The sequence below is a fragment of the Halichoerus grypus genome, chromosome 8, assembly GCF_964656455.1.
Source record: "Halichoerus grypus chromosome 8, mHalGry1.hap1.1, whole genome shotgun sequence".
Taxonomy (NCBI): domain Eukaryota; kingdom Metazoa; phylum Chordata; class Mammalia; order Carnivora; family Phocidae; genus Halichoerus; species Halichoerus grypus.
The window spans coordinates 43,880,259-43,904,002 of NC_135719.1; the positions used below are offsets into that span (position 1 = coordinate 43,880,259).

Below are 23,744 nucleotides of genomic sequence, written 5' to 3' on the forward strand. Positions count from 1 at the left end.
AATGTTGGTGTTTATCAAAACAGACCCATTGAGCTCATAATGTGTAAATGTTACAGATTCAAACTTAGGAAATAAATTTATCTTGATAAAATACTGCCATTGACCATTTTGTATATTGAGTTTTTACATAGCATTTGGACTGATGAATTTTTAAAAGGGTCCATCAGCATAGAGAAAAGTTTGGGGGCAACTGGGTGGCTCAGTCAGTTAAGTGCCTGCCTTCGGCTCAGATCATGATCCTGGGGTCCTGGGATCTAGTCCCACATCAGGCTCCCTGCTCAGTGGGGAGTCTGCTTCTCCCTCTACCCCTCCCCCAGCTCGTGCTCTCTTGTGCGCTCTCTCAAATAAATAAAAATAAAATAAAATTTAACAAAATAAAAATTTTTTTTAAATTGAAAAAAAAAAAGTTTGAAAACAGCCTCGGTGGCACGGACGACAGTTCCAGAGCACCAAGCTCTCTTCCCGACCCCACACTCAAGCAATGTGCATCCAGGAGTTGGCCGCATGGTCTTCTTATGCACGAAACAGAGATAATACTACTTGTTCTATTTACCTCGCCTGGTTGATATCAGGATCAAATAAAAAAATGCAGGTGAAGGTCAAGATGTTCTGAGCAGAAGGAACCAGAGAGGTCACTTTTTAAGCACACTAGGTCAATTAAGTCAAAATCGGTACTGATGCGGCCAGAGGACACAAACTATCTGAAGTTCTCCAGGTAATTCTAGTGTGCAGCCAGGATAAATATCCACAGATCCAGGAACATCTTTACTCAAAAATAAAAATCTGAATCCTGGAGGTCTCCTGGGAAATAGCAGAGCACAGGGTAGCAGCCAAGCCTCTTGGACCTCGGTCCAAGCCCCTCTTCCCGCAGCACACAGCTCCCTAGGCCTCAGCGGTCCCCGTGAAGAGCAAACTCACCACACCTACGTACAAAGTATATCAAAGAGATCACTGACATGCAGACCCAGGAGGCTAGTTACCATAAAGACCATACAGTAAAACGTAAATATCGAATTTCCTATTTTCCTGTTTTCATTTTTAAAAGGTTCTCCACTTACCTGAGAGACCCCATGAAATGAGAAACCATGATGCTGGGCATCCGGGAAGAAGCAAGGGCTCCTCTAAGATGTTACCAATTTTCCGCAGATGGGAGTGGTGTCCAGCTCCTGTAGAAGGAACAACAATACTATTTTCAGCATCGTTTGCTTAGGAAGATCCTAGAGCCTAAGTGGGCCAATGAAACCAGAAGCGAGCAAATGGAAGACATTAAAACAAAAATGCCACTGCCCCGTTGTGGTTACAAGATTTCCCAATCGAAATCCGATTATGTATGCACATGAGGTAACAAAGTTATGGGACATTCAGCACAGGGATTGATCCATAAAAGATGTTCAATAAATTACTATTAGTACGATTATCTCAGAGTCCGGCTAATAGAGTTGGCATTGGGCTAAAGATGGCGTTGGAAATCTAGCTCCCTCTATTAAAGGCTACGTGACCATAGGAAAGTCATTTCACCTCTGTGTGTCTTTGTTTCCCCAACTGTACCCTAGAGCTAAAAATACTGCCTAACAATAAAAAGAAACAGACTGATACATGCTACAGTGTGACGAACCTTGAAGACCTTACCCTAAGTGAAAGAAGCCAGCCACAAGAGGCGACATATTGCATGATTCCATTTATAGGAAATGTTCGGAATAAGCAAATCTATAGAGACAAAAAATACATTAGTGGTTGCCGGGGTCAGGAAGGTGGGGAGGGGCTAACGGGAGGTACAAGGTTTCCTCCTGGGGTGACAGAAATGTTCTCCAATTACACTGTTGTGACGGCCACACAATCTTGTGAATGTATTAACAACCATTCAATCGTAGATGTTAAATCGGTGAAGGGTATGCTATGTAAATTATATCTCAATGACACTGCTTAAAAACGCGGCCTGAAGAACTGCCACAGTGGTGGGGAATCGGTGAGCAGACGCCCGTGCTGTGCTCAGCCCAGTGCCTGGCACCGAGCGACATCCGTCCCCAAGTCGCTCTGCTGATATCGATGTAAGAAGAGGTCAAGCGACACTTCAAATGTGTGATCACAGTAAAAACAGGACGGCAGAACCCCTCACCGACAAATACCCCTTTACTCAGAAGCCTTTACTGAACAGAATGTCTGAACACTGTCAAATGAGCCAACAGTTTCAAAGGTAAATTATAAACAGCATCAGAAAGCCTGGGATGGGAGGAGAGGCTTGGTTGGAATGTAATAGAACTTGGGCAGAAAACCTATGGCCTGGCCTCCCCTCCTCCTACACCTCCTTTCAGGGAAAGGCATCTAAATGAAGCAAGGTTTCAAGGCGTGCCCCGGGGTCCTCTCCAATAAAGCCAGTTTTCCAAAATCACTGGTTTCCACATTCTTCCCAGGACTTCAAATTTCCTTCCTACTAGAAAGGGAGTGGGGTGTGGAGGGGAGGGGGAGATAAATTATAAGGACTTAAGGAAAGACAGTAATGAGAATCAGAACATTCTATTTCCAGGAAAAAATAATCAAGATTTTAAAAGTTACCACCAGCCCTTTCTGGGGCTATTAAGAAAGTAAAGACTCTTAACTGTAATCACCTCTAATTAGCCATCAGCAACTCATGAAATTACTCATGGTATTGAAGACCCTCAAAGTCTTGGGTCTCAGCCAGAAGTTACACTGAGATCCACCAGGAAGAAGGCCAACAAGTGTAAACTGGAACAGTTAAAACTCCTCTGAATCCAAGGCATTGTCTTGCTCTTGGCTGGGCAGTGGGTATATGCGAAGATAGGATTTGACTTGGGAGGAGGACAAAATCTTTGCCGAGCTCCTAGTAATAATCAACTAATCAATAATTATTTACTTACTATGAGATTCAAGAAAAGGATGAGTCAGGGCTGGGTCTGGCTTTACAATCTAGCTTTGGTGGGTAAGATTTAGGGACATGGAATTGTCTGAGAAAAGGACAGTGTTATCTAGAACAGCATAGTGTAAATAGTGCTATACAGAGACCCCATGCACAAATCAAGCTAGTTCAAAAGAAGAAGAATCACTATAGAGGGCTGGTCAGACATCAGCAAGGAAGATGGGATGTAAAATCAGCCTTTAGTATATGCAGGTTATGAAGGAACAATCCCGAGCATCTGGTAAAAGTGTAACCCCCACGACCTAGGTGTGAGACCAACATGCTCATTCACGAACCAGCTGACCTTTGGCATTATCACCCTTCTCTCTCAATTTCCTCATCTGTAAAGTGTGGATCCTCTTTGGAACTACCCATAGGGTTGTTCTGAGTATTAAATACTTGTTAAGATTGCATGAACTGGGTGCTAGACAAACACACACACACACACACACACACACACGCACACTCACGGCACCACGCCATGGTCTCTGTCCCCAGGGAACTTCGAGTCTAGATGCTGGAGGACTATACACTTTAAACAAACTGAAACAGAAGTAAAATGACAATTGTGATAAGCACCAGGAAAGAACTCTAAGGTGCCTCAGAAAGTATACCGGGCGGTGGTCAGGGAAGGGTCCCTCTGAGTAAGTGACCGTTATACCGGGGCTTGATGGGTAAGCAGGTGTCAGCCGGTGTGGAGGGGGACATCACAGAAGGAGGGAGCCCCGTGTGCACAGGCATGGGAGGAAGAAGGAAGCAGTGTGGCACAACACGGCAATGGAAGGCGAATGTGGGAGGATCTGACCCCCTATCGAGAGCTATAAATCCCCAGGATGGGGTAAATGAATGGCCAAGGGCATGAGGGAAAGAGAAGTGCTAGTGATGACTCCGCCCAGATTTCCGGTGGATGGAAGTAGCAAAAGAAGGTACCAACTGAGCTTTTCTGGCTTTGTCAGGGAAGGAAGGGCAATGTTGAAGAAAGGAGGTGTGCTGCAAAGCAATGGTTTCCAAATCTGACAAGAAGTCAACCAGAAAAACAGCTTACATTATCAACACAATTTGAAAATAGATTTATAGCCACTGCTAAGAACCACGGACCCCGTCCTCTCTGTGTATTTTGCCTTCAGATATTTGCTGATAATAGAATGAAGCCATCATGATTAGCATGTCATCTTAAAATAGGGTTTCTTTCATCTTTATCTCATCCTTTTATTTTGAGAGAGAGAGAGCATGTGTGAGCGGGGTTGGGGGGCGAGGGAGAGAAAGAATCCCAAGCAGACTCCACACCCAGCATGAAGCCAAATGTGGGGCCCCATCTCACAATCCTGAGATCACGTCCTGAGCCAAAATCGAGAGTCAGAAACTTAACAGGCTGAGCCACCCAGGCGTCCCAATCTCATCCTTTGAAGATGTGTATTTGGTGTGTATGTTTTACGTGGTCACATCATACATTGGTTAAAAAGGATAACCAAACAGTACGCAGGACTTATATGTGTAAACATTTTTTACTGATGGAGGGTGCAATCAAAACAACTTTTTGGAGGCCACTAGCCTAGAATGTTTTTTGACCAACTTCTTAATCAGACTTGATTCACTACTTTTATCTCACGATATGGTTGATGAGCTTGTCCGGAAGAGCTGGGAGCAGCTCTGCTATTTCCTGCTGTTCACTTGTGCGTCTATGATTACTATTGTGCTAAATCAGTTCTGCTTTTCAAAGTGGGTCACAACCCCTTAGTCTGTCATGGAATCAATTTTGTGGGTCATAACTTGCACTTTTTTTTTAATGATTTATTTATTTATTTTAGGGGCATGAGGGGCAGAGGGAGAGAGAGAATCTCAAGCAGACTCCCCACCAAGGGGGGAGCCCAACCCAAGGCTCGATCTCACAACCCTGAGATCACAACCCAAGCCAAAATCAAGAGTCTGAGGCTTAACCAAATGAGCTACCCAGGTGCCCCATAACCTGCACTTTTTAAGATGAAAGAGAAAAGAACAAAAGAGCAGAGAAATACACTGGTGTCCATCGCACACAGGGAGGGTAACCATGTCTTGGTACGGCTCATGGAATTGTTTAAATGCCCTTGCTCAGGAAGACCAGAAGGCCTGGCAGGGTTCTACCTGACCAGGGGGAATAAAATCATGAAGATGAGGCAAAGCCACATTATCCAATGCCCTGAAAAGCCGCACCAGGAGAATTCTGATGAGAGGCCAAGAAAGAGCCGTTGTAGGTTCTGGACCAGGGAGGTTTGATGAAAGTGAGGTTTCCTGAAAATTCGTCTGGCAATCCTGTGCCGAGCTAGCGAGTTGAGTAAACATGCTATCTGTGGAGCCCATTCTGCTCTTTGAGGTTTGCTTCTGTTGATTTATAACTTTTCTTGACAGTGATCAAAAAATCCAACAATCTAGTTTCTGTTAGAACATATGCTCCCTGGGGGATGGAGGCCCGACCCTGTCTCCTTTCCACAGAAATCCTGCAGGAAGGCTGAACAGTCGCCTGGTTCGGGTCAGGCTCACGGCACAGTCCCCACACACCAGGTGGAAGAGGCAGGGGGTTCCAAGGCTCAGTATGGTGGAGACAGAAAGAGGAGCCATGACAGGTCTAACCCAGGGCAGAAAATACCTCCCAACCCCAGAAGAGGGCACTGTGCCCTGGACAATGGCACTATCCTGCTGCCCCTTCCCCACAGGCCCACCTCTGAGGATCTTTCCTGCCCCTTCTCCTCATGGCCTGACCAGAACTCCTGGAAAAATCCACCCGATTTCCGCGTACCCTGGAAGTGAAGGATCTGCTCAGCCTCTTGTGTGTGGTTCCGAGAGGCCCACCCCGAGGCCACACCCCAACTCCAGGGTCCAGTTCCACCTCCCCGCCTTCCCCCCACACTCAGCCTTCTCCCTCTGGAACTCCCATAATGTAAAGCAACCAACCGCGCAGACAAAAGCCACACTCCCTGGGGCAGTGGAAGAGATGCACCGCCACAAGAATGAGGACCAGAGATTTTAGGAGGCAGTTCCAGACCCCAAATCAGCACCCAGTACCATGTGGTGGGGGCAAGTCTCAGAACCTGCCCTTTCCTTTATGAAAGCCACCCCCTGAAGGTCCTGACAGAACGAGAGCCTCCACACCGGGCCTACGTTCCGCCCTATCCTGTCTTTACCAACATCACCAACACCTTTTCTTGCTCTGCCACCATTTCTGCCAATTTTCTTCCCACAGAACCGTGGCCGGCTGTTTGCAGTGCCCCCTTCCTGACATTCCAGCTGTCTGTGGACAAAAGTACCAGGATGTAGGCTCCCAACATCAGTGTTCAACCCATGACTGTCTTCCATTATCAGTCAAGGGGAAGAAGAGTCAGGAACCAGCTTTTACTAAGCACCTGATATGGGACATGAATCATATGATTTAATCCTCACAACAAACCTGAGGCCACACAGTGGGTGGAGGGTAGGCCTGGGACTCGAGCACAGATCACCGACACCAGAGCTGGTCCTCTGGTCCTCTTTTCATGCTATTAGACTCACTGCCTCCCACCTAGCAGAGATTCATGCTCAGCTAGACATTTAGTAAATAAATGGATGGATGGATGGATGGATGGATGGATGGATGGATGGATGGATGGATGAATGGATGGATGGATGCTCTCCTAAGGGATTGGGTGTGGCTCACAGATTTGCTGGCAGATGAAACACTTCAGGACATGATTGTTTACTGTGCCATGAACACCGTCTAGAGCAAAGTGAGCCAAGATAAGTGACTTAATAATCTATTATTTCAGATAATAATAATCATGAGGCTGAGGATATTAGCAAACATCTACTGAGTGGCTACCATGTGCCAAATGGCATTCTCCATGCTTGACATACATTATCTCATTTCATCCTCACAACAGTCCCATGAAGGGAGTACCATTGGGAAATGGAGGTACAGAGAAGTTAAGTCACTTTTCCAAGCCACCCAGTGAGTAGGTAAGGGAGTTAGGATTTAAATCCAGGCAGCCCGAGCCCAGATTTTATGCACTAGATCATCATCTGACACTGCCCTCCACCCTCATCCAGACAGGGCTGGCTTAAATGATCAGAGCAGAGACGTGTGACTTTCACTTCTTAGAAAACAGGGCCCACGTCTGATTTCTCTCTGCTCTTGCTGATACTTATCAGTGGCTGCAGACTGCCCTAGAACCAGAAGGAAGGTGCTGACCCACCACAGACCCTTGCTGCCTCCAGAGGGGCTGACCTTCCCAAGCCCTCTGGTGGCTGTCATCACACCCCAAAGCCCTTGCAGGAAATCCAGCCCCACGCAGCAAGGTATTCCAGGCCAAGACCCGAGGAGTCCCTGGCCAGGTCACATTTCTAGCCTCTTCCAGCTGGGCGAAGCCAGCCAGAAAAACATTCCCCTCCCCATCTTCTGTGCTCCCTCTTGTGTCCTACCCCCTTGCAGGGCTTGTCCTTTCTTCTCTGTCATAGGCAAACTCAGCCACATAATTCATTTCTTCCCAACGAGCCTCCATTCTGCAAACTGGCTGGCTTACCCAGAGCAACCTGCAAACCCATAGAATCCAATTTAGGGAAAATGTTTGAAGAGCCATTGAAACTCCCCGGATACTTTCAAGCAAACACATTACAGCAGGCTTGGTTACTCAGTTAAGAAAACACCTACCTCTCCTTTCTTACCTGGAGGAATTGGTAATCAGCACAGATTAGTTAAGGATTTCAATACGAATTGCATCATTTTCATGGTCATTAACACTGATGTGGTTTACATTTGTTTTCAGTCCTAAAAAAAATGTTTCCCAGGTAACTAAGGAGAATATTCAAGGTCAGAAAAATCGGGAAGGCAAGATACTTAAAATAAATGAGCCGTTTGTTCCTGCTTCTGTACAAAGTTGCTTTTTCAGTTTCAAATGACACGATACTATGGATCAAAGGCAGAAATGCATCTGGAGAAAGACCTTTTCTCTTCCCCAAATATTACTTGGTCATTTGATTTACAGCACTCGATAAACCCTGTTGAATGTCTTTACTTCCCTGTAAGTCTCCAGCAGAACTCCGATCTAGCAATTGTCACAGTGTATCACTGTGACTCGCTTTTGTCTTTGAACCCCCATAACACAAGACTACAGAAGAGTAAAGACTCTTCTAAAAGGCTTGTTTTTTTATGTTCCTGAAGCCTAGAACAGCGCCTGGGGCACAGTAGGTGCTCCTTGATGACAGAGAGAATTTACATTCAGTCTCCCTCGGAGGGCCTTCTCTCCAAAACGATCATACTGTGTCTCCGGTGTTTCCAAGGTACCGTTGTCCAGCCCAGCCTCTGAACAGCCACTCTGCTTCCACAATAATTGCTAACGCTTTCTGAAATTAACACTATTGATGATATTCTCCGGCCCCCTCCGGAAGCCTCCAACATGCAAATCAACAGCTGTGATGGGCTGCTGGCCACCCTATCTAGGGATCAAAAACACCCAGAGACAGCCCCAGCCCTCCTCCCCAGCCTGAGGACTCAATCTTTCCCCAGCACCCTCTGCCAGGAGCAGTTTGTGATCCCTAGGTTGTAGTTATCAAAGGAAACAAGATCAGACTCCCACAACTGAGCTCTGCATGGGAAGCACAGATTTGCCGCCCAGGCCCTCTCCCAGGATGCTGACCCAGCTCATTTCAAAAACCAACTTGGTCAAAGGCAGGTGGCCATGGGACTAACGGCAGCTTTGGCTCAGGCTGAGCCAACCTCCTGCTCCACCTCCTTTCCTTCTGATACAAACTCAGGTCCTGCCACCTGCAAATGACCTCTTGCCACTCCAGCAAGCAGTGTGTACATCTGTGCGTGTGCATGTATGCACATGTGCGTGTGTGTGTGCACGTGCACACACGTATCAGGGAAGAAGGGTGTACCAGAAGCACTAACAGTAAAATAACAGATTCGTAGAGGGCAAGTGCCACGTTCATCTACAAAATAGGTCCAGGCGAGACTTCAGGGCTGGGAGGAACACAGTGCATGTGGTATTCTTTCAGGAAAAAAGTTTTCTATAAAATTAGGCACGTTTATATATGTTCTCAAGACAACCTAGGAGGTAGGTGCCCTCGATCTCCCCATTTTACAGAAAAGGAAGCTGAGGCTGTGAGCAGTGAAGCAGTTTGCCCGCCGTCCCAGAACTAGTAAGTGAGCAGCAGCATCTGAACCCAGGCCACTGGATAGCTGTCTCCCGGGCCTCCTAACGCGCTACATCATAGACACGTTTCCAGGAAAGCTGCTCGTGTTCACGCTGACCCAGTGCACAACACGCAGGCCGCAGCACGGGCCCCAGCCGGGGGTGCTGCCGTGGGTGAGGTTGTGCTCTGCCCTGCTCGTTGCAGGGCGGCTTTGGCCTTGGCTCCCGGAGATTTCCTCAGTGCCCGCACGCATTTGCCCGGCCAGAACACGTCCTGGCTCAGTACGCCTCGGCCGCCATACATCAGCCAGCCTCACGCTCTGCCCTTGGTGCTTCCGAACATCAGGGGAAAGGATTTGCCATTTTGTTCGCTTGGCTCTTGGGGCTTCTGCATTGACATTCGAATTATGTCATTATTTTTTTAAGTGATAGAAATCTAGTCAATGATTTGTAGCAATCACTGCTGTACCGTGTATGCCAAGAGGCTCCACATATCCTCCCAGAAAGAAGCAGAAGCCTAGCAAATTAGTCTTACTTCCTTTACACAATTCTGTGATGGGCCGGTATTAGGTAAAGCCGAAATCAGGTGCTGCGATTAAAAGATTATGATAATGTGAAACAGACAGCCATGTCATGAATTAGGAAATATACTTAAGGAAACCAAGAGAAGCAAGTCATTGGAGTCAAAGGTCACACAGAGGTCAAGGGGGACAATACAAGGCAATTAGGTGTAGCAGAATGAATCTGTTACCATACCCCTTTTCTCTAGCTTCAATGGCTGTGCAAATCTGTTCTCTTCCTGTCTCTTGTGTCTGCTTTGTTGACGCTCCCTGTGACCCAAACCAGGACGAGAAAAATATCAACAATAACAGCTTCCACGAATGAGCTGTGCATGCGGGGGAAGGACTCTGACCTCTCTGATTATTATCTCAGGACTCTTTCCTCCCCACTCTATCATCCCGCTCATCACTGAGACCATTACACTGTGTCGCTGATTTCCCTGTGAACCTTTGTCAGCAATCAGATGGGCGTGTTTCTGGGTTCTCTATTCTGTGCCACTGACCTACATGCCCGACCCACTGCTCACACCACACGGCCTGAATTTGTGTAGCTACAGAGGTCTTGAAACCTGGCAGACCGATTCCTCCTACCACATTCTTTTTTTGCAAAATTATTTTTAGAAGTTTGATTATGATGTACCGCGGTACGGATTTCTTTGGGTTTATCCTGTTGGGGATTCACTAAAGCTTCCTGATTCTGTGGGTTTGTATCTTAGCCTAACCCCAGGAAGTTTTAGTTCACTAAGTATTTTTCAGTCCCACCTTCTTTCTTCTGTCTTAGGATTTCAGAGACATTATTATAGTCCTACAGCTTCCTAAGGATCTGTCCTTTATTTCCCCTCCCCCAGTCTGTTTTCGCTCTGTTGCTCAGATCCGGTAATTTTTACTGTTACAGCTTCAAATTCACTGATTTTTTCCTCCATCATCTCCATGAGATTTTATTTCAGTTGTTATATTTTTCAATTCAAAAGCTGTCATTTGGTTCTCCTTTATGTCTGCTCTTTTTTTTCTGAGACTTTCCGTTTTTTCCTCATTTGTCTCAAGCACGTTCCTAGTTGCTCACTGAAGCATTTTATGATGGCCGCTCTAAAAGTTTTGCCAGATAATTCTCACGTCTCCATCATCTTGGTGTTGGCCTTGATTGTCCTTTCTCATTCAGTTGGAGCTCTTCCTGGTTCTTGGTATGATGAGTAATGTTCAATCAAAACCTGGATGTTTTAGGTATCGTGTTATGAGGCTCTAGATCTTATGTAAACCTACCATTATGGCCGGGGGAGAGGGAAGCCCAGATTTGCCACTTGGCCTCCACTGACATTGGCAGGGGAAGGGGGGACCCATCATAACTGCTGAGCACGGATAGGAGTTCAGCTCTCCAGCAGGTCCCATTGATACTTCCCTGGCTGGAAGGGGTAGGAATGCCTCACTACCGTGCCTCATATGGCCTCCACTGGCACCACTGGTGGGAGGGAAAGGGGGACAAATAGCCTCCTTACTACTGGGTGGTGTTAAGAGTCCTGACTCCCCACTAGGCCATCTCTGAACACCCCAGTGGGGAGAGGGAGGGATGTCTTATTGATGCTCGGTGAGAATGAAAGTCCAGGCTCCCCACATATCTCGACTGAGAAAAGAGTCCTCCAAAATGGTCTAGGTTGTCACCATGCACTTAGGAACGAAGAATGAGTGACCCCAGAGATGGAGAAGGTATGGCTGGAGGTCATCCGGCAAGTTCGTGCAAAGTCAGGACTCAACACCCATGCCCCTGGCTCCGAGATCGCTTGTCTGTAAACCAAAGAGCTCTTAAAGCGCAGGAAGAATACCAGCCCCCAGCCAATGCAAAATAAAAAGTCTCACTGGCCAAAGGATAGTGGCTGCCTCCTTTCACATCCTGCCAGACCCCAGGCCAGAAAGCACACGTGGTTATGCACCATTATCCTCTAAACAACACAAACAGACGTCTACTCAAGACAGGCCTTCTGTCCAAGACACACAGCAAAAGCACACTCGCGAGCCAAGAGCTACAGCATCACGGTCACCTTCAGGGCTGGTGGTCTTCCATCTGGAGAGGATCCTGGCTTTCCTACCATTGGAATCCCTGAAACCAAGATACACCCAGGAGCTGCAGAACTCAGAGCAGCCAGCAGGCCAGGCGCCCCCCTCCTGGCTGGAGAGCTGGGTGTGCACCCAGCTGGAGGCGCCTGCCCCGGACCTGGGGCCTCTGGTCTGGTCCCAGCGGGCCAGCCAGCGGTCTCAGCCCAGCACTGCTTGTTCTTCTGCAAGGGAAAGCTGGTGACCCGGGAAGGGAAACTGCTTTCTAACAGCCTTTGTTTTCATTTCCATTTAAAAAGGTTAGTGACTTTACTGCGTGTGGAAAGAACCAAAGCCACAGTTTCAAAGTGGCTCAGCATGTTTGGGGGCTGATCAAATATACAGAACTTTTGGGTGGGGAGGAAAAGAAAGGGAAGGAGGGAACAAAAGTTTATTCCACGTTCACCATGTGCCAGACATACGTCTGGGTCCTCCTTCCATGCCTTCCCGGGCCTCTACAGTAAAAAGTCAAGGCAAAATCAAGTTCCAAGGCCCTTACCATAGGTCATCATGCTGTTGAGAGTCAGGCAGAATTGCCAGACTCCGCAACAGTATATGATAATAAACAATTTCATGGGATACAATTGGAATCAGGAGATGGAATGACGATAACAATGTGAATAAAGTCATTTGATGCCTAAATTTTGAAATGATACAATTAAAAATTTTTAACGTGTTAGAATAACTACTTAAAGAATTACAGGGGTGCCTGGGTGGCTCAGTCGGTTAAGCGGCTGCCTTCAGCTCAGGTCATGATCCTGGGGTCCTGGGATCGAGCCCCACATCTGGCTCCCTGCTCAGCGGAGAGCCTGCTTCTCCCTCTCCCTCTGCCTGCCACTCTGCCTACTTGTGCTATCTGTCAAATAAATAAGTAAAATCTTAAAAAAAAAAAAAAAAAAAGAATTACAAACTGTGTCGAAGTAATTGCCTACCTTGGTATCACCCAAGATGATAAATACCCACAATCGTTTGAATCAATTTGTGAATTAAGCTACATACTCTTATGGGCATTCGGACTTCTACAAGTGATTTTGTTAAGTACTGGGATATTTTAGCATTCACTCTTTTATAATTTAAAACAATTTTCAAGCGCTTTATAGTCAACAAACTCTGACCAGTAGGCCAAACCTGACCCACTGCCTGTTTTGTGGTATCTTCAAATTAAAAAAAAAAAAAATAGAAAAAATCAGGATACTATTTTATGACATAAAAATTATACGAAATTCAAACTGAGGTATCCGTAGAAAAACAAACAAACAAACAAACAAAAAGGTTTTACTAGAATACAGCCTGGCCCACATCTTCACGTGCTATCGCTCTTCCCATGCTCAAAAGGCAGAGGTGATTCATTGCCACAAAGCCCATCCAGCCTGCAGAGCTGAAATACTAATTCTCTGGTCCTTTACGAAAAAAGCCTGCCGAGCTCTGATCTAGGCCCTCTGTCAAATAGTGGTGCCAGATTAAAAACATACCAAGATGATGATGATGAACCACCACCACCAGCGTGGTTCTTGAGGGAGCCAAAGAGCCGGCATGAGATACTCATCGAGCAATTTATGAGCAACCTTAGAGATAACGCTGATCCACAACGGGAAAAGCAACATTAAAGCAAAACGACACTTTCTGGGAGAATGTATCAAGCACACAGCACGCTCTTTGCATTTATTTTACGGGAACAAAGAAAGTCAATTATGAGAGATCTGAATCCTGTGAGGTCTTCAAGAATGCAGCCCTCCCATCAGACCCAGCAGGCTTCTATTTCCTTCCCCTCCGCCCACATTGATTCCCTGTTACGCTGAGGGCCCCCTCAAGTCTCTGAACTCCCCCCAGTCAGAGTCTGATGCCCCTCTCCTGGCCCCCAGCCTTCCTACTGCATAATGTTTATCGCACCCATCATCCTCTCGGCCTGCCCCCTCCCCAAGGCTGTAAGTACCCCCCCAACCCCCGGGCAGGAAGACCATCTTCTTTATCTTCAAGATGGTAAGTAAGGCACATTGGAGGCCCTTCCTTTCATCACAGAGATGAACACTGTCTCCTCTAACTCTTACGGTGCCTACCGCGATTCCTGGTCCATTTCACACAGGAGGAAGCTGAAGTTCAAGGAGGTTAAGACCACCTGTCCCCAGCCGCATGGGCAGTAAGTGGCAGAGTCAGGACCGGAGTTCACACCGTTGACAACGCAGGGCGCTGCTACCTGAGGGGCTCCAGAGGCTCAGAAAGCACTGGATGCAGGAGTAAGGGACTGCCCGGAGCTGCCCACACGGAACCCCCCCCCACCAGCAGAGGAACACGACCTCGGAAGCTGCGAGACCTCCCGCCCCACTCTGCTGAGAGGAAGCAGCCGGGCACCAAAGAGCACACACTGCACGATTGCATTTCCAGGTGAGCACCCGATGAACGCTCACAGGATTCCCTGTGTGCAAGTCAGGGAGGCCGCACCTCCCCGCGCCTCTTGCTAGGAGTGAGGTGCCGAGTTGCCCCGGTGCCCGCCTGAGGACAGAACGGAACCGAAGAGGGAAAGGGAAGACAGAAAACAAGCCCCCCTTCTGTTTCTCAGCACTCCCACCTGAGCCTCCCAGGTGCATCTTCTCTGCAGCGCCTCTGAGCTGCACGGATCGCTATGGGAATGGCTCCGGCTTTGGACCTGGTCATTACATGGCTGGGAACTGAATTTCCAAAGAGAACATGAGATGGGGGCGGGAGAAGAAGAGGTGGCGGGGAGAAAAATAACAGCAAGTTGAACAGAGACCTTGGTAGTTACTAATTTTTTCTTTTTTTTTTAAGATTTTATTTATTTATTTGAGAGAGAGAGAGAAAGCGAGCACAAGCAGGGGGAGCCGCAGAGGGAGAAGGAGACTCCCCGCCGAGCAGGGAGCCCCATGTGGGGCTCAATCCCAGGACCCTGGGATCATGACCTGAGCAGAAGGCAGACACTTAAGCTACTGAGCCACCCAGGTGCCCCGCTAGTTACTAATTTTTTGATTAGGGAAAAACTAGAAACAACTGAGACCACGAACTAAAATGATGGAAATTGTCATTTATGCCTAAAAATGGGAAGCCTGACTAGGTCAAGAGAAATGTTTACACAAAATCACAGTCTGTAAAAAAGACAGATGTGCATGTGCTTCCAGGCAAATATCAAGGAGAAAACAGAAGGGTGTAAGCAGTTAGTGTACTATGTAGACATGAGAGGGGCCGAGGAGGGCAGAAAGAGGAGGGAGGGAAGTTTTGGTAAAGTTACATGTACAGTAAAAGTCAAGTTAAAAAAAACATATTTGTGGAATCATAAATTATACAGTCTTTCTGGAAGGCCAATTGGCCCATATGTATCATATACCTTTGGAGTATTTGTATCTTTTGTCCCCCAAACAGCACTAATGCATTAACAGAAGTACCCCAAACACGCACAAAACAAGCAGTTTTATTTGTAAATAATACTGAAAAACCAAAAACAACATGTCCCCCAAGAGGGGGCTGTTTAAGCAAAAAGTAATGTTTTTAAAAATACTCTGCAGCCATTAAGAACACCATGTTTTGGAAGAATACTGAATATTTAGTATCTAGGGAAAATGTTTATGATTTAGTGTTAAGTGAAAAAAGTACTGAACCAAACAATATGTTTAGCATGATACCAATTTTATAAAACTGTGTGTGTGTGTGTGTGTGTAGAGAGAGAGACTACAAAGGTACACCTTACAAACAATGGTCATCACTGGATCACTGGTTGGGGAATTATGGATCATTTGTGTTTTTCTGTTATTTCCTAAGTTTTCTACAATAAATATACCTTATCTTTGTAATTGGAAAAAAATCAAGTCTGATTGAGAAACCTAACCAGCAAATCAGCGGTGCTGTAACCTGCAGGCCGAGTTTGCCACCGCGGTCCACCTGGGTTACAAGTGCCGCGGCCGATGTGCAGCGCCCACGCTGGACGGACTGTGACAAAGGTCGCTCCTGAGCCCCCACCCCATGCCACCCCACCCCCGGCCCGCTTCACCTCCCGGGCACAGGTCCACTGCACCCACGCCACCTGTCCAGGACATCTCCCGACAGACTCCACCGACCGCATGAGCCAAGGGCGGTGCAGCAAGGTGTCTGGAGGAGAGCAACTGGGCATCCCGGGCATCCCGGGCGTCCCGGGCGCAGCAAGCCAGCCAGGCCCGCACCCGCCTGCACCTCCACACTGGCAGGAGCACTCGCTCCACCTGCCCCGACGTTTCCGGTTCTCTCACATCTGCCCACAGTAAAGAATGAGCTCTCCTGGATGCTGCATCTGTTTTGAGGCTGGAACTCCATCCCTTCTCTAAGCAAAATCGCCTTAGATTTTACTTTAAGAGTGGGTTACGTGGTGATAAAAAGGAATGAGGTACTGATCCACGCTTCAAGAGGGATGACGACATTAATCTTAAGAAAGAAGCGAGGCGCCGAAGACCACATATTGTAGGATTCCATTTATCTGAAATGTCCAGAATCCAGAGAGGCTGGTGGGGAGGCAGGATGGGGAATGACTTCTAATGGGTATGGAGTTTCTTTTGAAGGTGATGAAAATATTCTGGAATTACATAACGGGTGATGATTGCACAACTCCGTGAATAAACTAAAAACTACCAAATTGTACGCTTTAAAATGGTGAATTTTATGGTATGTGCATTACATCTCAATTTTTAAAAAATTGTAAGTGGGTTACAATTAGACTTTTAAGTGATTACCATTAGACTTCCCAGTGGGTTACAATTAGACTGAGGCACTAACTAGCCCATTAGTTTGCCCAGAGCACACAGTTTGGAGTCAGATGACTGGAAATTCAAACATCACTCTGACATCTACTTGCTGTGTGAGCATGTGCAAGTTCCTTAACCTCTCTGTGCCTCACTTTTCTAGGCTGTAGAATAGGAATAATAATGTCTAGCTCACACGAATTATTGAGAGAACGCAATAACTTAATGCAGGTAAATCCCAGGACCTGATACGGAGCTCCGTAAATGGTAGCTCCTTCTCCTTAGCAGGCCAAAAGATCCCTTGAACTTCAAGCAGAATGAAACCCTGGGCCCTCACTGGAACGTCACTAAAATCAAGCAGGCCCCGGGTACTTGTCTGTTCTGACAAAGACACTAAAGGAGCCAGAGGCTAGGATGTCAATGCACACCCTCTAATGAGACTCAGCTTGAAGACACAGCTCCACGCTGAAGGCTCGCCTTATAACCAGCAGTAAACTCCCCCGCCCCCGCAGTCCAAAGGGCCTCCTGTCCACTGTCGGCTGTGACCCTCCTCTCAACCATTAGATAAGTGTTACTATTATTAGCCTCAATCAAGGATGAGGCCATGGGAGTTCAGAGAAACCAGAACAGGGGACAGAGCTGTGACTTGCATCCGGATCAGACTGTCTCCACTGTTCCTAATTCTGCTCGCAAGGCAACTGCCCTCTCTACCCTCAGCCGCTTCGCTTGGGGCCGTCAGGTCACAGCAAGGCTGGCCACGGGCTGGTGCGCAGCGGGCATGTCACAGGAGGACCAGGCAGGTGTCCCTGCCCATCCACCGCGTCTGGCCGGGGAGCATGTAGGCAGGGGGCGAGGGGCAGGGCAGTGTCATCCAAAGGGCAGCTGGAGGCCAGGGAGTCAGCAGCAGAGGGAGGGAAGAGGGGGGCCAGAATTCAAGGCATGTGAGGGTCAGGGGTCAAACAAACGAGATCAATCAGAGAGAGCGTCGTCAGTTCCCCCACAGCAAGGCTTAGAGACCTGGAGGAGAAGCTGCTCACGCCCTTCGCAGAGAAGCGTGGTCTCTGGGCTCGGCCCAAAAAGCCGGGGGAACAGGACGGCACTCCCACGGGTCTAAGTCTGCAGTGAGCACTTTGCGCTCTCGTGCATCTCACCCGGGGTCTGTACTATTATCACCCTCATTCCACAGACCGGAAAATCACAGCAGAAAAGGAAACTGTCCAGGAAGCCGCAGCTTAGTGGAGGCCAGGCGGGAGCCCAGGGAGCTGGCTCCGCGGGGCTCCCACCCTCAGCATCCCTGCGCCCGCTGCCCAGCCCAGGAGAAGGTGGACCCTACTCCTAGAGATGTGGGCCAGCCAGGGCCACACGCCCTCCTCTCTGTCTTGCAATGACACGTGGTCAGAGGCACTGCGTTTCAGGAGGAAAAGTCTGTTTGGCAACTACCAATTTGTAACTTGCTGATAGGATCGGAAGGTTTCCAAGAAGGAATCAGGTAGAGCAGCCTCCCAGCTGTCCATGTATCCATGTTCCTAAGAAATTAATCTCTCTTGACTGAGCCTCCAAGAAAAATGGTTAAGTCAAAGGCGTGGCTTGTCACCCCGCGCCCCCCCCCACCGTGGTGATGTGGCTGCATCCCAGCCATAAATCAAAGGCCATGCTCCCCCTTTCATCAGATGCCTGTACATAATTCCCTGGCGATTTCCCTGCTGGGGCTCAGAGGGCCACGGCCTAAAGGGTTAACATCTCATTTCCTCTGTCTTTCAAGCCTTAATCCCCATCCTGAGCTGGGTGCATTCCAAGCCCACCTGGAGCAGGTCATGACGAGCCCCAGCCCACGGCTGGCCCTTCATTTCCCCTGGCAGGAGATTAGATGGGGCGCCCATTAATCACTCATTACTTGGGTCCTCACTGCTGGCCAGCCCTCAGGCAGCCAGCCAGCGGGCGGGGAGGGTGGGGCGGGCCCGCCTGCTGCCCAGCCCAGGCCCCGAGCTGCCCAGGGTCACCTTTCTGCGTCGACAGCCTGGCTCTCTGTCCTCTGGACCACGCCCAAGAGGAGAGGGCCGAGGGAGAACACCGTGGGGTACCACTGAAGGGACCTGCTTCTGCAGGGCTCACCGGAGGGGACAGCGATATGCACAGTGGGAAGATGAGGTAAAAAGAGAAAGAGATGAGCAGAAAGAAACCACTCTTCCAGGATAGCTAGCCATCAACAGAGAACACAGCTGCCCATCTGTTTCTGGGGTTCTTCCTTGAGGAATCTCAAGGAAGGGGAAGGGAGTGGGGTGGGGAGGGGATGTTGAATGGATAATTCATCATCATCATTATTATTATTGCACAGCTGCGGGTGTTGATTTGCTGGGTTGGAATATAAGTTTGCAATATTTGGCCCTTCCGACACAAACCCCTGGACTTGAGGGGGCCTGAGATTATGTGTGTGTATATATATATACATATTTATAGCACATGTATTGGGGGCCAACTCCCTGCCAAACCCTGACTGGGTACAGAGAAGGTAAGAGAAACAGGATGAGTACAGGCATTGAGCACCTACTCCATGCTGGGCCTCTCCCTAATGCTTGGGGGGCCTGTCCACCCGTCCTCACACCAGCCCCCCAGGTTTTGGCCATCCCTCTGTCACACATGGCTGAAACTGAGAAAGGGGGCAAAATAAGGGTTTGTAGAACAAAGGAGATGTGTTGGTGAGCAGACCCCGCTCTGGGGAGGAAGGGGCGACTCACGAGGCCAGCAGGGAAGGGGGGGCTGGCACGGCATGTTCAGTCCTATTTGGGGGTCCCAGCCCATTTTTTACCTCAGAAAACTTGGGGCTCTGGAACCAACCTACCTGATCCTTCTCCCTCAGCCTTGCTCAGGCCCAGAAATAAATTCACAAGGAGCCTGGTGGGGGCTGGGCTTGCGTACCTTTGCAGGGAGGGAATGGGGAGCATGCAGTTCAGGACTGAACTGAAGATCCCTTTGACTAAAACAGGGTTCTCTGTCTCTGCCTGGCTGGGGCAACGATGCGCCATTGCTCACTCCTTAGAGTCAAGGTCAAGGCCTCTGTTAAAAAAGGACACTGTGACCTGGGATAAAGTGGCTTATTAGCTCATCACCTGTCACTAAAACCTCGCTGTTAAGGCAGCCTAGGGCAGTGGTCCTCAAATCCAGCGTGTAGAACAACCAATCACTTGAGGCAGTCTTAAAAAAATGCCAATTCCCAGGCCCGGCCTCCACCCTGGAATCTGAGTGTCTTCCCAGCAGACCCTAATTCAGATTCAGACGTTCCGCAGACAACCCTTTCAGGAAACAGTAAGATAATGTAAAGAGCACCTGACTTAGGGAGCTGGGTTCTAAGATTTAGGTTCAAAACCTGAGTTGTTGACCCAAGGCAAGTAAGCTGGAGTTTTCTTCCTTGTAAAATGCGGATTATACTGTCTCCCTCACAGGTTGCTGGGAGGATTAAGGCATCAGGCATAACACACCCCAGCGCTCACTAAACATGACGTGAATGAGGTCATCGGGCCAGCGAGGCTCCAGAAACCAGAGAAGTCAGTTCTGAAGGGCTGGAGAGAGAAAAAAGGGCAACACAGGCCCAGAAGTGAGGAGGGATCCCAGCGTCAGCCCATGGGACCCACAGAGGAGGGAAGGGGCGGTTCCGAAAGAGGGCAAGAGTCCACAAGGCATCCTGCGGCCAGAGAGCATCCCACCGCGGCTGCTCCTTCCCGGCGCCCGCCCGTGTCACGCTATGGCTCCTGGCCTAACACGGCTCATCCACTATTTTCACAGAGAAGAGTCAATAAATACGTATGGAACCCTTACATCCACGCAGATGTAAATACCTATCACAATTCTGCATGCACAGAAAAAGAGAGATAAACGGTTGGGGAAAGGGGAGAGAAGAAGACCAAAGGAAGGAAGGTCCAACCCAGTCGTGTTGTGAAGCCGGCGGGAGCTGGCCGTGGCCTGGCATCGGGCTACACAGCCTGGAAGGGCTCAGGAAGGAGAAGCCCAGGGGCCAGTCAGGAGAAACTTCAGGACGCCTGGGAGATGAGGCTGGCCCACTAGGACATGTCAGGCTGCATACACAGTAAATGCAAAGGAGGCAGGGGAGCACTTCAGCTGGGTTCAGGGAGGACTGAGACAGGTGTGTGCAAGAGAGGCTGGGGTACACTTCCTGGCAGAACTGAATTTCTGAGCTGCGGTTAGAGCTCACACAAGACCATCATAAACACACTGGGTACATCAGGCAGGAAAGAGGTGGGCTGCTCTTGGATCAGCAGACTTGAATTAAGACAATTCCAATGCCCAGACGAAGACTGACCTTGGCCTTGTCTACCATGTCCATACCAGCACGTTCATGTCGCTAGATCGTTGCTCAATCTCTTCCCTCCGCCTGGCATGCCCTCTCTACCTCCAGCCTTTCCCATCTCTTTGAACTCCTCCTCATGCCTCAAAGCCCAGCTGTAATTTTCCTAGCTTCTCCCATGCAGAAAAATCCTCTCCCTCATCTGCGTCCCCAAGGTTCCGCATTGTTTCATGGTTACTTTTTTTTTTTTTACATCTTTTTCTCTCCCGGGTGGCTATCTATCATCTGTTAGCCTGTCAACAGATCCAGGGCACGGATATTGTCCTGAGTTTAAGCCTCAGCACGTGGTAGCAGTCCCTAGAACACAGCAGATGCCCAAAAATATCGGTTGGAGAAGAATTAAATAGAAGTTAATCCTGGGGAGCCATTGTAATTTCTTGAGCAAATGATGTGGTGAAATCAGAATTTTAGGAATATTAATCTGTCAGCATGAAAGAAGATGGATTAAAATGAAGAAAGTGATTCGTAGCTGGGAGTCAAGAGGGGAGATTATTACTGTAACCTGGACATGGTTTATGGAGGGGGCAAAGGGAAGGGAGACAGGAAAATGATCCCCTGCGATATCACAAAAGAATGTGGAAGGAACTCAGTAATGAGCGGGCTCTAAATGTGGGGGACGGGATGGGGGCATCGAGGGCATTCAAACACTGAGACTCCAGCCAATTGGGAGGCAAGTGCTGTGCAGAGAAATGCTGGGCGGAGAAGGGGGGGTGGGTAATGCCCCATCACTCTAGGATAATTGGATGCAATGACAAGAAGCATTTCTAGGCAACAAAACAAAACAAACAAACAGCCCCCCAAAAAAAACTCTCAGTCAAAACATCCAACCCTGATCCTACTCCCAAACTCTGGACTGTATTTAATTTTACTCATTTTTTTCCTAGCAGCCAGTTAGAAAGATTTCTTCAGGGCAGGAGATACTGACATGGGGATAAAGAACTACCCGGGTGCTCGGGGCTGCGCGTGGCGGCGGTCACGTGAGCTCATCTGACCAGCCCTCCTCAGGAGAGGCCAGCCAGGTGGCTTATTCCGTAGGGACTCCAGGATTCTGATCACCCAAACGCATTTCCCAGGCCGGGACCTCTGGGAAATCCCTGCTCCAGCCCTGCAGAGGTTTATGGGAAAGTCCCAGGACTCCCATCTGCTTCCTCGTATTAATTCCAGGGCTAGGATTTTGTTTTCCAAGGAATTCAGCTATGGTGCCAACAAAAATCTATAGGAATTGAGTAGTACCGTATTTAAATCGCGTATTTAAAATGTTTGTTTCTTTGTATATGGAGACCCAGTAAGATCCTATTAAGCCCTTCATCACCCCTTAATCAATGAAGTAAAGACATACGCAGGTTGTGTAGGTTTTAAGAGCTGTGTGAGCTTTGAAAAATCTTTAGAATATTACTCAGTGCCTGGGTGCCTTCAGCTGTGCAGACAGTTGGACAAGATAATTTCTTGGACCCCTCTCGGGTCTCCCTCCATGTCTCGTATTCCCAATTCCAACAGGCATCCCATCCCACAATCATTTCAGCTACCCAGGTCCAAGGCTTCAGATTCACTTACTGTGCGGCGTGGGGGGGAGGGGGTGGTCACAAAGGAGACTCGAAGAGATGCAAGCATGCACATTTAATAGGCAGTAGGGGAGGCAGGGGGTGGGGGGGAGCCAGGGCTGGGTGTAGACTGCTTAGGAAACACCAGACCCACAATTTCCAGATGCTAAGTGGGCCTGAGAACGCCCTGAAATCCACTTCCCAAGTTAGGGCTGATGTTATTTCAAAGAAAAAAAATATATGCTAACTTGCAGATCTCTAAAGCTCCACGAGCTACTTCTGGAACAGCCAATTCTATAAGCGCGCCAAGGGACTGCAGGTACTTGGGCTGCACTTGAGGAAGTCTCCGGAGTTGGCGGAAACAACCCATCCACTCCGGCTCCCAGAGGCGCTGGGCTGCAGCGGCTTAGCTCAGACACACACAAGGATTTGAGGCTTTCTAGAAAACGGCGTGGCCGAGGCCCCGGGCTGGGGCTCGATGCGCGCGGACCGAGACCGACCAGCTCTCCGGCCCGGGGCAGAAGGGAGGCGAGGCTGCGGTTGGGGCGCACGGGCTGGGTGTACACTCGCCGGCCCCCCTCGACCCCGGCCCAGGGAGCGCGGGGCCCCGACTACGGAACGGCCCAGGTTGGCTGTCCCTAGAGTTTCAGAGTTGGAGGGTGGCGGGGTGAGTGCTGGCGCCGGGACAGAGCAAATCCCCAAGGAAGGGAAGGAGGGAAGGGAAGCCAAGTGGAAGGAAAGCGAAGGGAAGGAGAGGCGGCACAGCCGTCGGCACGGACCTAGCGCGCGCTGGCTCCCCAAGTCCCGTGTGGGCGCAGCCCCGCGGCGCCCCGGACACACCCACTGCGCCCCGCCGCCCCCGCCATCGCGTCCTGAGGTCCAGAGCGGGCCCGAGAGGATGGCAGCGGCCCCGGCCGGGTCGGGGCGCAGGGGGCGCGGGGCGCGCGGCGCGGGCGGCTCTGCTCACCTGGCGGTCCGCGTCCCGGATCGGCCGGCGGCCGCCTCGCCTCGCCCCCGCGTGCTTCCCGGCGCCGGGCAGCCCCGAGCACGCCGCATGGACGGCCGCCGCCGCCGCCCCGCGCCCGCCCTGCACGGGCTCCCGCTGCGCCCCGGTTCGGCGTCGGGCTGAGCGGGCGGCCAGAGGCTCGGGTGCGCGCGGAAAGCTGTGGCTCGGAGTTTGCGATCGGAGAACCGGGATCCGCGCTCCTTCGGTCCCTCCTCCCTCCCCCACTCGCGGCCTCCCGCTGTCATCTGGAGCCGCTCCTGTCGCCCCCTGGCGGCCGCCTCGGGAAGGACCGACCCCCAATCCACCCCCTGCGACCCCGGAGGGGCCCCTTGCAAACCCGAGCGGGACTAAGCCCTGGGTACCAGGACAACAGACATCGTCCGGTAAAGAGGAGGACAGTCTAGACAGAAGCGTGGC

General features: G+C 49.6%; 1 protein-coding gene across 1 annotated transcript in view; it reads right to left on the minus strand.

Moving 5' to 3' along the window:
- Positions 1-23,496, minus strand: part of THSD4 (thrombospondin type 1 domain containing 4) — a 561,701-nt gene extending 538,205 nt beyond the window's left edge. Inside the window, exons 1-2 of the mRNA XM_078079143.1 lie at positions 23,289-23,496; positions 1,059-1,166 (exon numbers count right to left, since the gene is read on the minus strand). Of these exons, the coding sequence (XP_077935269.1) occupies positions 1,059-1,099 (41 nt within the window). The 5' untranslated portion in view covers positions 1,100-1,166; positions 23,289-23,496. The remainder of the gene's footprint in view (positions 1-1,058; positions 1,167-23,288) is intronic.
- Positions 23,497-23,744: the final 248 nt, after the last annotated feature.